Source organism: Malaclemys terrapin, chromosome 3, assembly GCF_027887155.1.
Source record: "Malaclemys terrapin pileata isolate rMalTer1 chromosome 3, rMalTer1.hap1, whole genome shotgun sequence".
Lineage (NCBI taxonomy): Eukaryota > Metazoa > Chordata > Testudines > Emydidae > Malaclemys > Malaclemys terrapin.
In genome coordinates this window covers 81247390-81263546 of record NC_071507.1, presented here as the reverse complement: position 1 = coordinate 81263546, position 16157 = coordinate 81247390, and the positions used below count along the sequence as shown (strand labels likewise).

Sequence of the window (16157 nt, the reverse complement as noted above, 5' to 3'; positions counted from 1 at the left end):
AGGGACACTGTCAAGATGATCATGCTACAAAACTGATTTATTGTAACCCCTTAAAATACTAGCATTTTCCAGACAAATGAATGCGTGGGAGTCTCTATGTAGTCTTAAAATATTGTTCCAAATTCTGCTCTCAGTTACCTCACTGAAACTCCTCTGAAATCAGGGGGGTTGCACCATAGTAACTTGAGCAGAATGGAGTCCACAGACTGATCCCAAGGGGAATAAACCAAGAATAAATATAATTCTTGAGACTGTGGTATATTGCCTCAAGATGAAGGTGGAGGGCAATATGAACAATGAAAGGAACAATTTTAACCTGAGCACTTTTTTTTTTTTTGAGCTTCTTGTAGTTAGCACATGGTTACATCTTCCCTGGAAACATGAATTTGGTTAGCCTTTTAAAAATAATACACTGTAGGTTTTAGTCACATAGCAGTAGAATTCACTTCTGTATAGAGGACCAGCAGAAGGCCTATGCAGCACTTTAGTCAGAGGTTAAGTGGGATTTAAATAGCACTAGGCTTTGGGCTGGTCCTCTGCACACAGGTGAATTTCACTCCCATGGAATTCACAACATAAGACTGATTCAAATGGAAGTCATCATACAAGCTAAGCAGCTGCTCTTGAGGAGGGGAAGGAAGCCTTCATGTTCCTGTTTCCAGGAGACATTGGGCTGTCTAACCAGCTTCTCCCCAAATCCCAGTTCAGCACTTAAGCTTTAGTGTGCTTAACTTTAAGCATGTGCTTAGATCCTATTTAAATCAATGTCTCACTCTGTTTCCCCCTTGAATTATATTTTACTAATCTGATTTGTCCACTTGGCCAAAATTAGATTTGTCCTATTGCCTTCCTAAAGGTTGGAGGACAATTCTCTACATTTGATATAGTCACTGATATCCACTTCTAACAGGCTACTGTGGTAGTCAGTTTTCCCAGGACAAGTATAGCTGGCAAAGTTCTCCATTGTCTTCTGCTTAGAACCCCAATTCAGCAAAGCACTTCAGCATGTGCTTAACTTTAAGCTTAAATCCCACTGAATCAATAGAGGGTCTCAGGGAAGAACTCATCTGTCAACAGATATAAACATTGGTTCACCTCATGTGGGCATTTACACCTGTGCAAAGTGGGTGTGAAATACTACCAGTCTGATGGGGAGAGTTTTACATGCACTTCGCATTAGAGTAAATGACTCCAAAGTGAAAAGCAGTGGAAAATTAGGCCCAGTGATGATAGAGAGATAAAGTTACCAAAGGATTTACAGTATTTTTAAACCTATCCATTTCTCTGACAAGGTTCTCTTTGAAATCAGTTATTAAAACCACAAGTGTTACTTTTCCAGGATGAATTCTTGACTGATTTTAGGCTTTAAATATAAATCTATGAATGTGCACAATTTGCTGCCCCAGTATGTATGGGTTATACACACTGCTTTGTTTATGTTAGGGGCTACATGTATGTCTTTTTATCTCTGGAAAAAAATCAGTTTTAGAAAAAGATGGTTTGCCAATTTTAGTTCATTATTCTGTAGCCATTGCCAAGCTAAATTAGGTTTAAATAGGCATCTTGTCTTAAGATGCAAGTGCCATCTCTTCTACAAAGTATCCCTACTTTGGGATAGCAATAAGCATTGGTGCCAAATCCCTCTATTCTTGATCTTCCCTGTTGACTTGATTCAAGTGACAGAAGGGACATCTAGATGGGAAAGGAAAATTAAATTTAGCTCTATAGTCAATGAGCCCAATTGTCTTCCTACCCCTTTTGCACCAGTGTAAATCCATTGACTTTGACAGTTTCTCCTGATTTACACGAATGTTAGAGCAGCATCAAGCCTCTGCTCTCATTTACATTGCCGCAAATCAGGAATATCTCTACTGAAGTTATTGGAGTTACCTTACAGTAAAAATAGTGTAAGTGAGAGGAGAATCAGGCTCTGCATAGCTATCCCTTACACATGCACACATGTTACTTATGCCCATCTTTTTCCCCTTGTTTCGGCTTTTCTCTTCCCCTCTATGTATTTCAATCTACCTCCGTTTTTAGATTAAATTTTATTACCCTCATCCTCACACCCTAAGCAAGAGGTGGGCAAACTACAGCCCGCCGGCCACATCCGGCCCCTGAGCTCCTGGCCTGGTAGGCTAGCCTCCGGCCCCTCCCCTGCTGTTCCCCCTCCCCTGCAGCCTCAGCTCACTCCGCCACTGGCGCAATGCTCTAGGTGGTGGGGCAGCGAGCTTCTGTGGCAGTGCAGCTGCAGGACCCGGCCTGACCCAGTGCTGTGCTGTGCTGCACAGTGGCAATGGCATGACTGGCTCCAGCCGGACAGTGCGGCTATAGCGCTGCCAGCCACCAGTGCTCCAGGCAGCGCGGTAAGGGGGAAGGGAGCGGGGGGTTGGATAGAGGGCAGGGGAGTTTGGGGGGGTGGGCAGGGGCGGGGATAGGGGTTGGGGCGGTCAGACAGCGGGGAACAAGGGGGTTGAATAGTGGCAGGGGTTCCGGGGGGGCAGTCAGGGATGAGAGGAGGGGTTGGATGGGGTGGCGGGGGGCAGTCAGGGGCAAGGGTTCCGGAGGCAGTCAGGGGACAGGGAGAAGGGATGGTTGGATGGGGGATCCCGGGGGGGGGGCAGTCAAGAATGAGAGGAGGGGCTGAATGGGCCGGTGGGGGGCAGTCGGGCAGGGGTTCCCGGGGCAGTCAGGGGACAGAGAGAAGGGGTGGTTCGATGGGGCAGAGGTCCCGGGGGGGGGGGCGTCAGGAATGAGAGGAGGGGTTGGATGGGGTGGTGGAGGGCAGTCTGGAGCAGGGGTTCTGGGGGTGGTCAGGGGACAGGGAGCGGAGGGGGGTGGATGGGGCAGGGGTCCCGGGGGGCCATCAGGGAATGGGGGGGTTGGATGGGGCAGGAGTCCTGGGGAGGTGGATGGGAGGGGGCGGGCCACAACCCCCTTCCCTAACTGGCCCTCCATACAATTTCCAAAACCCGATGCGGCCCTCAGGCAAAAAAGTTTGTCTGCCCCTGCCCTAAGCCATGATTCATGCAGCCCCCTCTCTGATTAAGGAGAGAAAGAACATTCTTTCCCTGGGAGCTGAATGCACTGCCTCTTTGGCTAGGTCTATACTGCAGGCTCAGTGTAGCTTGAGCTGACATACCCAAGAGAGCTATGTCCCAGAACAATGAAGCTGCAGTGGTGTATGCTTTAGTGCAGACTAGTCCTGTGAGAATCACCCATGGTTCTCTGCTAGCATGGGGAGCAAGGGACCAAGCTTGGGCTGAACTTAGATGAGCTACAACTAGACCACGGGTTAGCTCCAGCCCCTTTCTGCTTGTATCTGTCCCTCCTCTACTTGGGTTACACCCACCGTGCCTTCACTTTGTCTTTCACAAGATGATAGGGAAACGTTGGTTTCTGCACAGAATTTGAGTCAGAATGAGTGCTCTTGTGGGTGCTCCTGTCATGGGGACTACAACCCCCCGCCCCCCAGTACTTCTTGCAGCAGATGGGAGAAGAGTGAGAATTGTATAGTGACAGCAACAAAGCCCCTTAGAGAGTCAGGAAAGAGGTAGTGAGGGCAATCAGGCAGGTTTTGAAGAGTGCAAGAAGAACAGTGTAAGGGACTTGAAAGTAACCTAAGAAGAGAAAAAGGAGAGAAGAAAAGCAGAAATCCACAGTCAGGGAAAAAAATAAGAGCAGAGAAAAAAAAGGAGGCTGTGAACCCAAGAGTAAGAGCACAGCTCTCTCTTGCTAAGCAAGGGAGTAAAGGGTTTGACTTGCTGTCTGGCTTGTATGGTGTTTAAATACAATGATAAAAACTACATATCTTTTACTCCATTGAGCAAATGTTTGCGTGTAAGACAGTTCTGCTGAGGGGTAAAAGTGGGAGGCTGCCAGTACTGAGGTATTTATTGGAGACAACCAGAATCATGCTTCTCAGCTCAGGCCATGGATCTGAATCCAAACATTCCCAATGTTCTGATTTGTTCAGATTTTGTCTGGTTTAGACCCATTATAGAGATGGGCCCATGATGTGGAGTTCAGTCCAACTCCAGATTCAAATTTCCTCAAAACTCAGAGGGTGGGGATTAGCTGCAGGTTTCTACTTTGGGTTCACCTCTAGGATTTTTGTAACATGGGGTGGAGATTCAGGGGGTCATAGTCACGAATACCAGACAATTCCTTGTCATTTGACTCTAATTACAACAGTACCATTATGCATAACAATTTGCCAGGGTTTCTGTTCATATGCATTAAAGGATTTTACAGCACAGTTTTAATATTTGTAAATGTTCATCTTTAGGTTTCAAAAGGGTAAAAGTAGCTACCGAGGGGAGCTAGGTGACCCAGTGGATCAGCAATGGACTATGGAGTCCTTCACCTGCAGCTCACTGCTTCAAAGCTGTTCAATGTGTATAGTAAGTGGCTGAAGTTCATTACAATCTGACAGCTGTTTGGTGGCCTAAGGGACATGAGTTGGTGGTTTAGGCCAGTTCTTACCAGTCAGTTAACCATATCACTTTAAAAAAATAAGTTAATCTCCCATATTGGCACTTCTAGCAGAGCAACAGAGGAATGGTGGGGGATACAGCATTCTGTGGCACTTTGCATATGTTGGCAGCATTTGTGGTATAAACTCAATCTGGGTTTTTAAAATAATTTAATTTTAGATCAAATATTTATTTCTCAAACTCCTGCCTTCCCTTTCTGCGTAAAGCAGGAACTGGGGATTGCTCACTGATGACCAAAGGGCCAGAAGTAAAGCAGACAGCACACAGTGGGTAGATCATAGAAGCCATACTAGAAAAAATCACTAGTTAGAACAATAATAATCATCCCCTAGTGCCCTGGTGAGTCAGTATAGGGAAGCAGGCACTGCTGCTGCATGTCCCAGATCTGTTCTATGGGTAGACCAGGGGTTGGCAACGTTCGGCACCCAGCTCGCCAGGGTAAGCACCCTGGCGGGCCGGGCCAGTTTTATTTACCTGCTGACACGGCAGGTTTGGCCGATCGCGGCCCCCACTGGCCGCGGTTCGCCATCTGGGGCCAATGGGGGCGGCGAGAAGCCACGGCCAGCACATCGCTCGCCCGCGCCGCTTCTCGCCGCCCCCATTGGCCCGGGACGGCGAACCGCGGCCAGTGGGGGCCGCGATCGGCCAGACCTGCCACGTCAGCAGGTAAATAAAACTGGCCCGGCCCGCCAGGGTGCATACCCTGGCGAGCCGCATGCCGAACATTGCCGACACCTGGGGTAGACAGAGAGGTGAAAATTCCCAATATCCAGCAACTTTCATGAGCCTATATTCACTTGAAAAAAAACAATTGAGTTTCACACTGGTTTTGTGCTCTTTTAGTGCAAATATAAATGTGTGCTTTAGATTAGTCTTTTGCTCGATGTAATGAGTCGAAATCCAATGATCAGAGCTGAACAGAAACATACACAACAATAATTTCCACTCAAACCCCCTCCCTCCCCACATTCATTTGGCAGTTCTTGTGCCCTTTTTGTATTTTGACTTTCCACAAATATCCTAACAATTAAAATACAAGAATATTCTCAGAAACAGCATAATTTAAGCAAATGTTAGACTATTCACAGGTAGTAAGTTTGGAATTTGTAAAAATTAGTATTTTTACCAAAAACCTGACTCTAAGAATTACACTCATCCAGTATGTGAACAGAAGCACACCATACAACCAATGAGTCCAATCAGAAATTAAACAAATTTCAAATTTCCAATTCTTGCAACAAGTGGCATACAATCTACAGGCCAACAAATATTTGTAGACATTAGCTGCTAAATAATTTTGCCTAACAAATACATTAAAGAAAAGAGTATGTTATTCCAGGCAATCTGTGAACAGCAAGAGACTAAAGTCATCAAATAAATTATGCACTCAGCTCTAATGATTATTGTATTATCAAAACAACAAATAGTATACAATTACCTGGATCTGCTGCAATATATTTTTCAGCTGAACCAAAAATTCTTTAGCTTCCTTTGCTTTATCTGAAACACCATTTAAAGCCTGAGACAACTGTGTCTGTAAGAAACAGAATTTAAAATGAAAAATTAGAGATAAAATGCAAATGAATTACAAAAAAATGCAAATACTAATCCTTACTTCTTACAATTAAATGTTAAAAGGCTTACTTGGCGTCACATGCATTCTTACTTGCACAGAGGATTTGTGCTAGAAAAGAATAAGTTAGGATTTCAATTGTAATAGATTTAGTAAGGGTGAATCTCTGTGTGGGTAGTCAGTTATTGTCTCCATTTTCCAATTAAATGTAATGACTAGCTAAGTCACAACACTTACAAAAGCCTGAAACTGTTCACATATGCATTGAAATGATAGTATCTTACATTTACATAGTGTCTGTCATGCTGAAAAATTCCCAAATGATATCTAAACTAGCAATTTCTTAACTCTAAACCTGAATTTTTTACAAACTTTGTAGTGTCAGCTACAGTTAAAATATATTATAACTTTCATTACAAAGCCCTATTTGTATAGTCTTTTAATACTGTGTAAAAATTTCTTTTGGGGCTGAAAGCATTCATTCTTCAACTTAACCCAGAGGTGAATATTTCTGGAAGAATTCTTTTACTCATTTTGAGTTATGAGAGGGTGAAAAAAAATATGTACTTTCACTATTGTATGACAACTTTAAGATAATGTTTTGTTTATGAATAATTTAAACGGGTGAATTTTACATGATGTTTGAACTAGAATTCTAGCCACAAAACTAAGCAACGCTAACTCCACCCCTTTGTGAGTATGTACTACAATTCTCTTTACATAACCACATATTATTCCTCAAAGCGTAAAACATGGCATTTATAACCTTGTATTTAGCTGTGATACTCTGAACACCTTTCCCAGAGCTGAGGAAGAGCTCTCTGTAAGGTCGAAAGCTTGTCTCTTTCACCAGCAGAAATTGGTCCAATAAAAGATATTATCTCACCCATCTTGTTTACTTGATAACAACCTTAGACAAGTGCAGTATCTTACACAACTATAATGATGTAACACACACAAAAGTGCATTACATTATTTCTTTGAAAAGTACACATGAAGGCCCTGGTCCTGTAATTGCATCCATGGAAGCAGACCCTTGCCCCTGCATAGAGCTTCAATGACCTTTGCCCCTTCACAGATAAAATTGCATGATCAGACTCTGGAGTATATTTAACCAACATACTACAGATGCAGAATAGCAAAACTGTCTAATTGTCAACAGCACTATGTTTTGTGTTATGTTATGGCTGATGTAACCTCAGGAACTCTTTCAATACTATATCAACCAGCAGTGCTTCATTAAAACAGCTTGTGGAAAATATACTATGAGCCAGATCCTCTGCTGCTGCTAATTGACGTAGCTGCATTAAAGCAAATGGAGCTATGCCAATTTACACTAGCTTAAGATCTTGCCATTGGTCTCTTACTACAATGTTAGCACTTAGGCCCAGATCCACAAAGGTATTTAGGTATTCTTTCGCTCTCTCTTTCTACCTCAGTAACTGTTTAAATATTTCTCTACAGTAAAATGGTAGATTACTCCAAAATCTTAGGTGCCGAGTGAATTCAGGGACCTACAGAGTTTGGCAGGAGTTTTGTGGCTCGCAGTGGAGCTAGAACTGGGACTTAAATACCTAACTTTGTTGTTTAGGCACCTACGTACCTTTGTAGATATGAGTCAAAGTTACCATTTATTCTCTGCTTGCTCCTGAGGGGAAGTGATTTACAGCTACCCTGACAAGGGCACAGCTCACTTCCCCCTTGTGCCAGCTCCGCTCTACCCGTCCTCTGCCCCTCCCTCCCTATGCACATAGTCAACTGGGGCTTGGTCTACACTAAATCCCCAAATCGAACTAAGGTACGCAACTTCAGCTACGTGAATAACGTAGCTGAAGTCGACATACCTTAGTTCGAACTTACCGCCGTCCAGACCCGGCAGGCAGGCTCCCCCGTCGACTCCGCGTACTCCTCGCGGCGAGCAGGATTACCGGAGTCGACGGGGAGCACTTCTGAGTTCGATTTATCGCGTCCAGACTAGACGCGATAAATCGAACCCAGAAGTTCGATTGCCTGCCGCCGAACCAGCGCGGTAAGTATAGACAAGCCCTGGGAGAGGGAAGACATTGGGTGCGCTGCTCCTTCTGCTCTATTTCCTATGCTTTGACCGATGAGGTAGGAAACTCTAACACAACCACAGGAGGGTCTTACCTTAGGGAGCCACATTAGGGGTAGGCACAAATTGGCCTACAATGGGACATAGCATTGAAGGCTTAAGGAAGAATCAACCCTAATGTTTACCCTTCTGTTCATGGAAATGTTCCATATTAAGCCCAATTACATGTATTGTACTGGTACCAAATTTGAAAATAGAATATCCTCTACTACAATTAACTTGTAACTAATCTAATAGGAAGAGCTATAATAATTATATTATTGCTGTCAGTACTTATGTATGTGTTTTTTCCTACTCAAATTCTTGGCATTTCACAAAATTTGAAGTAACAATGTCTGGTCCAAAAATTTACCAGGCTCATTGGGCCAAATCCTTATCCCTTGATAAGGTCCCTGTGTGCCACCAAAGCATCACAAAGGGGCTGGTGAAGATTCCCCCAGTTCTACATTCCTTTTGGTCACGTGCCTGTACCTCACCAACAGGACATATTTTTGCCAGCACCAGGTGGGAATGTGATGGAATGGTGTAACAAAGTAAAGAGAGAGCGGGGCTGGAGTGTGATGTACTCTGCCAATCAGTGGCTAGTGGACTGGTCCCAACAGGACAGGTATGCCTCAGCCACAAAACAAAGGCGACTATAGTTAGTCCATGACAAAAATATAATTGCCACCACACCAACATCTAATCCCATCCCCAACATCAGAGCACAGTGCATCCCACAATATGGATGGGGCCAAAAACTGGGGATTGTCCCCTAGTTATCATGGCAGCCATTAAATTCTGAGTCAATCCAGAGCAATCATCAACTACATGGATATTAATGTAACTGAACACATTCAGTCTCAGCTCCTCATATATAGCCACCATGAAGAAGACCCTGTACATAAACTTGATAAAGAAATTGATCAAATAACTTGACCAAACTTTTTCACTCATTAAATAATTTTAGTTGTGCTACTGCAAGTAGAATATGAAAGCCAGTTTTCTGATCACTAAACCCATTTAGAGATAATAGCCTTGTTTATTAAAACATTTATAGGGTGGTTTTTAAAGCAAATGGATTTAGCCATGTACTTTCCATTAAAACAAAATGGATTCAGATGCCTAAAACCTCCATAAGCCACTATAAAATGCACCCTGTACACTCAGAGCTCTCTTTCAAATGGTGGAAGGATTTGCTTGAAGCTGAACTGCAAGTTACAAGCTCCATTAACCATGACAATTAATAATTCCTGACAAATGTTGTTCTATCCACATTGATCTTAATTTTAATATCTGGGTCCAGCAATGAAATAAGGATTCTGTAGATGGGTAAAAAGGTTATACTCTTATCAAATACAGTAACAGACAGATAACAAGGAGGACAAGTAATCAAATCTAGCTAGGCATAGAAGACTGATGTCTTCCCTGATTTTAGAAAATGAGACAGATAATTCTATCATTCTTTTTTAAAAGAAGAGTTCATTGCTCATTTACCTTTCTTTTCCTCCATCTATCATCATAGCAGATTAACTACTAATTACATCATATGACCCAGGCTCTGAATTCTTAAAGAGCTTCCAAGTTTCTGGGAATGGAGGGTAGGCAGGGCTGGCGCAAACCATTAGGCGACCTAGGCAGTTGCCTAGGGTGCTACAATTTGGGGGGCGGTGACTGCAGAGGTATTTCGGCAGCGGGACCTTCCGCTGCCTCGGGGGGGCGGGGCGGCATTTCGGAGCAGGACCTTCCGTTGCCTAGGGTGGCAGAAAAGCTGGCGGTGCTCCTGAGGGTAGGGGTTTGGGGCAATTCTGGTCTACCTTCTAAAGATACATCCTTACTCCAATATTTTCCTTCAACTACTTGCTCATCTCCCTATGCATCAATGTCCTAAACAAACACCTGTCCAATTAAAGTTCCTGATGTCGGCTCTACTACAAGATCACACATGCACAATAGTTATATTTTTGATCTACATGGCAGGACTCAACAGAAGTTGCAGAACTGAGACTTGTTCACCGTGCTTCCTCATACCTGTGAGTCAAAGGGCCCACAAATTTAAATCTATCGTCAGTAATATTATTAATATTTTTGTATTACAGTAGAGCCTCGAGATCCCAGATGTGATCCTGGCTCCATCATACTAGGTGCTGTACATACACAAAGTACAATATCCTTCCCTCCAACAATAGGAGAACACAATTTTGATCAATCCCTTTAAAGCCTTCCCACCAGAACCTCAGCTGATATAAATCAATGAGCCTCCACTGATTTATACCAACTCAGGAGCTGGCTCTGTGTTCGTATATTACATAATTTCTAACTTCTCCAAAATAATTTACTTATGGCAGATTCCTATATATATATTTAGGGGAAAGTATCTTTATTAAACTAATATGACTACAAAATGCTCATGGCAGATGAGCTAGACTATCTAGCAATAACATGTACAAACAATTAAATTTGCCATATAATTCTAAATACAACACTTTAATTTATGGTTGGCCAAAGTTACAGGACCCAGGAGGCAGTAAGTGTAAATTACTGCATCTGAAAACTTACTTAGGTCCAACTACAAATATTCAGTTCCAAAATCCAACTATCTGAAAATAAACATGAAATGAGGGGTTAGACTGGCTCCTGTTGGCAGTTTCAATATTTTTATTTCCTGCCAAGTATATTGTTCTAGGATAATTAAAACTTACAAGACATGAAAAGATTACTACTGTCACAAAAATTAGTTAATTTTAGGTTATTTTACTGTTCCCTTTAGAACCTTTATCATAACATTCAAACTATATATAACAAGGGAAAATCACATTCTGTGAGAACACACTCTCAGGAGGAAAAATGCAGTGAAAACACAAAACAACAGAATTTAGTTCATTCCTCTGACAAAGTTTGTAAGAATGAAAAATGATTTACAATGTATCTTGATCAGCACCACAGTTTATCACACCATTTCAAAAGGCGTTAATCAGTTGTAACACAAGTAGACTCTAGTTGAACACAAACTGGCTTCACAATCTACAAAACACTAACCACTTCTGCATATTGAAATCAATCATTGTTCATCAGGGGTTCAGTAGACTCCCTAATGAAGACTTTCCACCCAAAATCAGATTCTGTAATTAGCATAAATGGCAAAAGCTGTGAATTCATGACCTGAAGCTTATGAGTCAAGTGAATTTAACTCCTGAACACAAAAAAATCAAGTTATTCAGGAGATGGTTTAGTGGTCTAAGTAAGTCCTTAGCTGGAAATACCTTAACTCTGTTGAAACACAAATTGAAGTACTATCAGGGCTGATTCACTCATGCATTCTTCTGATCAATAAACAGAGTTCTGTACAGCTGATGCCATGTGGGATCTTTTCATGAGTCTTTACAAATTGAAGCCCTATGTGTTCTACGTCAGCATTACTGTGTGGGGAGCCAGGGATCAGGGCACAAGAAGTGATCCATTTTTTACCCCTATGCAGTAGCCAAAAATGATCACAGACCCTCTCATTACCCCCCAAAGGTGCTAATCATACCAAAGGGAATAGGGAGGAGGCAAGCCTTTCCTCTGCAGTAGCCAACAGAAGGAAGCAAGCTGCCCCACCTGAAGGAATGTGGCAGTTGGGTGCTCTTCCTTCATGAGGGAGGGACCCTCCTCAGTGCTACTGTATGGATAATTGTAATGTGCTGAGGATGACAAGCATTCTATACATGTAAAATATTAATCATTAATTCTTAATCGAGTCAGTTCCAGGCTTCCTGGCAAGACTGACAAGCTTCAAATCAATTTTAAAATAATCATCTCTTGGTCTCTATCCAAAAAGTATATGAAACAACGCCAGCTTTTTATATAAGAAGATTGCATGACCAGCAGCTCCATCTTGCACACAAATATCAGCAAACCCCCTCTTATGTGAAAGTACTATCTCCCAAAGCCTCCAGACAAGTTCCCTGAATGGTTCAAATTATAATGAGTACCAATACTAGGGATGAGTGAACCAGACTGTAGCAATCTCTGAACTGGCCAAGCCTTCATCTGTTCCTTAACCAAACACTACCATCACTAGTTTTTGGATTAATGTGGATAAGACCCTCACCTTCTCCATCCTTAACTACCATCATTACTGTGGATCGCAGCCACCACACAGCCCTCTAAAAGGCTCGAGCATGACTTGCAAATAAACCTCTACACACCTTCCCTCTCTGCAGCCCTCCAGTGGGTCCCAAGCAACCTTCCATCACTGACACGTTTATAGCAAAGTGACAGATACAGATGCTATGGAAGGCCCAACAACTGTCTGCCTCTCTAATTTCATTTGGATTGGGAAGAAACCGGATTTGGTTTGAGATTTGGAAGTCGAGAAGTTACGGCCTAATACAAGATCACAGAGAGGGAGCATTTGAGTTATTAGAAGGTCATGAGAAGTGAACATGCTGCCCAGGGTCTAATGGAGGATCAACAAGAAGGGAGGAAGGACCAGGGGCCTATTGGAGAGTTGCGTGAAGGGAAAGGAGAGCTGAAGGCTATCAGAGAATTATGGAAATGAAGTAGCCTCAATGTTCAGATAAACATCAAGACACTAGGGCGCGTCACCCAGAATCGCCCTCTTATCTCATCCCCCTCAACAAGAACTGTCACTGACATAGAATACTTCTTCCTCATTGTGGGGCTAGATCCTTGGCCCCATTAAAGATACATTGTGTTACTCTGGTGGCATGAAGTGACTGTACGGCTGCCCTGAAGGGGTAACAGGATTGCTCCAATACAGGGGAATCTTGGGTGGGGTATATCTGGTGTAGCCAGCTTTATATCAGCCCCCCCCACATCCCTTGCACAGAAGGTGTGTTGGGGCTGGCTGGAGTTGGGAGGAGACATTCTGGGAATGTCTCAGGGGTGTGCTGGGGGCTTTCCAGGACCAACGTTGTGTAGGGGACTCTTCTAGACAGCATAAATTGCAGCAGTCCTGGAGCTGCTCTAATTTGAGCAAAGGGCCAGTTCAACCCCCTGCCTGCTCCAGGAATGGGGGAGGAGTAAAGGTAGCTGAGAGCCACCTTTGTCTCCTCCCACCTCAGCATGATCTTGGCGCAGAGGAGGGTTGCAAAAGCCAAAACAGAGCCCCAGTCTGTGGAAAGTGCTTGGAGGTCCCGAGCTGGAGGCAGGGCCCGCTCTAGGCACCAGCCTACCAAGCATGTGCTTGGGGCGGTACCTGGAGTGGGGTTGCCCTCCCCGGGCCCTCCCCTGCTGGGGAGAGAAGGCGGCTGCCCGGCTTGGGGCCCTCCCCTGCCACACTCCACGGGCGGGCGGTGGGAGGCTTTTTTGCCTGGGGCAGCAGGTGAAGAGGTGAGTGGAGCTAATGATCAGAGACCTTCCCCCTGGCCATGAAGGCAGGGCCGTGCTGCTTGGGTCAGGGGTGCACCCCTACGCCCCTGGGCTTACCTTGTGCTGTTTCCACATAGCCCCTAGGGCTTTCACCTCGTGCTGGCCGTGCTTGCCCTCCTCCAGGCACTGGTAGCAGACGGGGGTGCCGCAGCTCACGCAGTACATGCTGTAATTCTCCAGCTCGTGATCGGCGCAGGTGGGCAACTTGCGGGCGCCCCCCGCCGCCTTGCCGGGCCCGCCCGGGAGGCTGGGCGGGGGCAGCAGGCGGTGCTTGGCGAAGGGCCCCCGGGTCGGGTGGCACTTGAGCTGGCAGGCGGCGCAGTACAGCACCTCGCACTGCTCGCACGCCACGGTGGCCGCCTCGGGCGGGCTGCGGTCGCAGAGCTGGCACTTGGCGGCGGCCCGGCCTTGCTGGTAGCGCTGCACGATGGCCTCCAGCAGCCGGTTGCGCGGGAAGCCGCGGAGGCCGCGCGGGTCCAGGGAGGCGCTGCGGTGGCATTGCGGGCAGGTGAGGGACGAGCTGGGGCCCGCCCCGCGGGGAAGAGCCGCCGAAGAGGAGCCGGCCGGGGCCGGCCCCAGCGGCAGCACCCGCACCCCGTTGGGGGACTTGAGGCTGGGGGTGTAGGAGCCGTAGCCGCTGTCGCTCTCGCTGTGCAGGCTCAGCTTGTCCGCGTGCTCCCCGCCGCCGCCTCCCGCGGCGCACTCAGCCTCCGAGCCCGCCGCCGGCCCGGGCCCCGCCGCCCCCGCGGTTGCCGCCGCCGCCGCTGGGGCCCGGGGCTGCAGCAAGGCGGGCAGGTGCTGCTCGCGCTCGGGCGTCTGCACGGCGATGGTGCGGGCGCAGGGCAGGCAGACGTTGTGGGAGCAGGGCAGGATGATGGGCTCCCGGAACAGCGAGCCGCACACCGGGCACTTCAGCTCCTCTTCCATGGCCGGGTCTGCCGGGTCAGCAGACAGGCCCGCCGAGGCGGGGCGCGGGGCGAGGACGGGGCTCGCTGCCGCCTTCCCTTCCCATGCCCCAGGGTGGCCCCCGGCGCTCCGGCTCAGCACCCCGGGGGAGGGACAGCGCCTGGCTGGGCGGAGGCGGCGGAGCTCCGCAAGCCAGGCTGCACACAGAGCCGCCCCTCTGGCTGCCGCTGCGGAGTGGCGCGCTCCCGGCGGGGCTGGACAGCTCCCGAGGGGCTGACCTCGGCAGGAGGCGCTGGCGGTGCAGCGACAGGAGGCTATTGTTTATTGCAAGGCAATTTGCTCGCCCTTGGTGTGTGTGCAGCGCGCGGAGCGGAGCTGGCTGGGTTCCCACTGCATCGAGTAGTACACGGGGGCGGGGGAGGGAGAGGAGGGACAAAGGGCGGGAGCGGTCTGTGCAGCAAATAAGGGACGGCTCGCTGGCTGGCCGAGACTGGAGACAGCGACTCTTTCAAAGGGGCTGTGCTGGGATTGCTTTATAGGTTTAAAAAATCCATTATTAATAGAGAGGATTAAACATTGAGGGCGGGGGGGGGAGCGCCTTCTATCCCGAATAGCTTCCCCGCCCCCAAACGGACGAGACTGAGAAAAGGAGGAAGCTTGAAAGCGAATAACAAAACGAATAATATGTTTCCTTCGATACATTTCTTATCATGCTCCAACCCAAATGCGAACCACCAAACGTTCAGGCATTGTTAGAGAGAATAATGCAAAGGGGGGGTGCTATTATAGGCACGAATCTTGGTTGGCTGCTCCATGCACAGGCAGTGGGATTGGGAATCATGAGTAAAGAAATGCACCAGAGCTAGTAGCAATGTAACCCAAACCGAAATTTGCTGAGAAAATAAATCAGAGATGACAGCTGAGGGTTTTGTGAATTGAAAATAACCATCATTATAAGAAAGAAACCAGTGGTGGGAAATCCCCCATCTGTTTTGTTTGCGCTCCATATGTTTAGAGTGGTTTATTAACAGAATGAAGAGATTATAAATAGAAACGATTTCACTATTTTGGGTAGATAATACGGTTTTGTGAGTCCCATCATTATTTACTAGATAATTTGTTTAAAAGTCACATTCATATTAAATTCCATCCCACCAGCAGACTTCTTGTTTTTGTATTTAAATGTTTGTGGGTTGTTTTAAAAGAGACGGTTACTTACCCTGTGCAGTAACTGAGGTTTATTTGATATATGTGTCCCTGTGGGTGCTCCACTTCAGGTGTTGGTGCGTCCCAGTGCCGTTGATCGGAGATCTTTGGTAGCAGTGCCTGGTCGGGTCTCATGGCAGCATTGGAGTCTTTGGCGTGTGTGTGTTCCGACCCCCTCAGTACCTTCTCCACCGTAGAGTCCTTTAAGTCAAACTCCAGAGTAGAGGGGAGGAGGGTGGATAGTGGAGCACCCACAGAGACACAGATCTCGAAGAACCTCAGTTACTGCACAGGGTGAGTAACCTCTACTTCTTCAAGTGGTGTCCTGTGGGTGCTCCACTTCAGCTGAATGTAGAGCAGTACCCGCTATGGTTGGGGGGACTTTGGAGTTGCAGGTTGGGCAGTGGCAGACAGTACTGTATGATCTACTATAATGTCCGCTCTGGCATCTTGTGTGATGGCGTAGTGTTTGGCAAGCGTATGGTCTGATGACCATGTAGCAGCTTTC

At 46.4% G+C, this 16157-nt stretch overlaps 1 protein-coding gene across 3 annotated transcripts in view; it reads right to left on the bottom strand.

Moving 5' to 3' along the window:
* Positions 1–14809, bottom strand: part of TRIM67 (tripartite motif containing 67) — a 51032-nt gene extending 36223 nt beyond the window's left edge. For all 3 annotated transcript variants that reach the window (XM_054022204.1, XM_054022205.1, XM_054022206.1), the window contains exons 1-2: positions 13595–14809; positions 5935–6030 (exon numbers count right to left, since the gene is read on the bottom strand). In XM_054022204.1, the coding sequence (XP_053878179.1) occupies positions 5935–6030; positions 13595–14464 (966 nt within the window). In that variant the 5' untranslated portion in view covers positions 14465–14809. The remainder of the gene's footprint in view (positions 1–5934; positions 6031–13594) is intronic.
* Positions 14810–16157: the final 1348 nt, after the last annotated feature.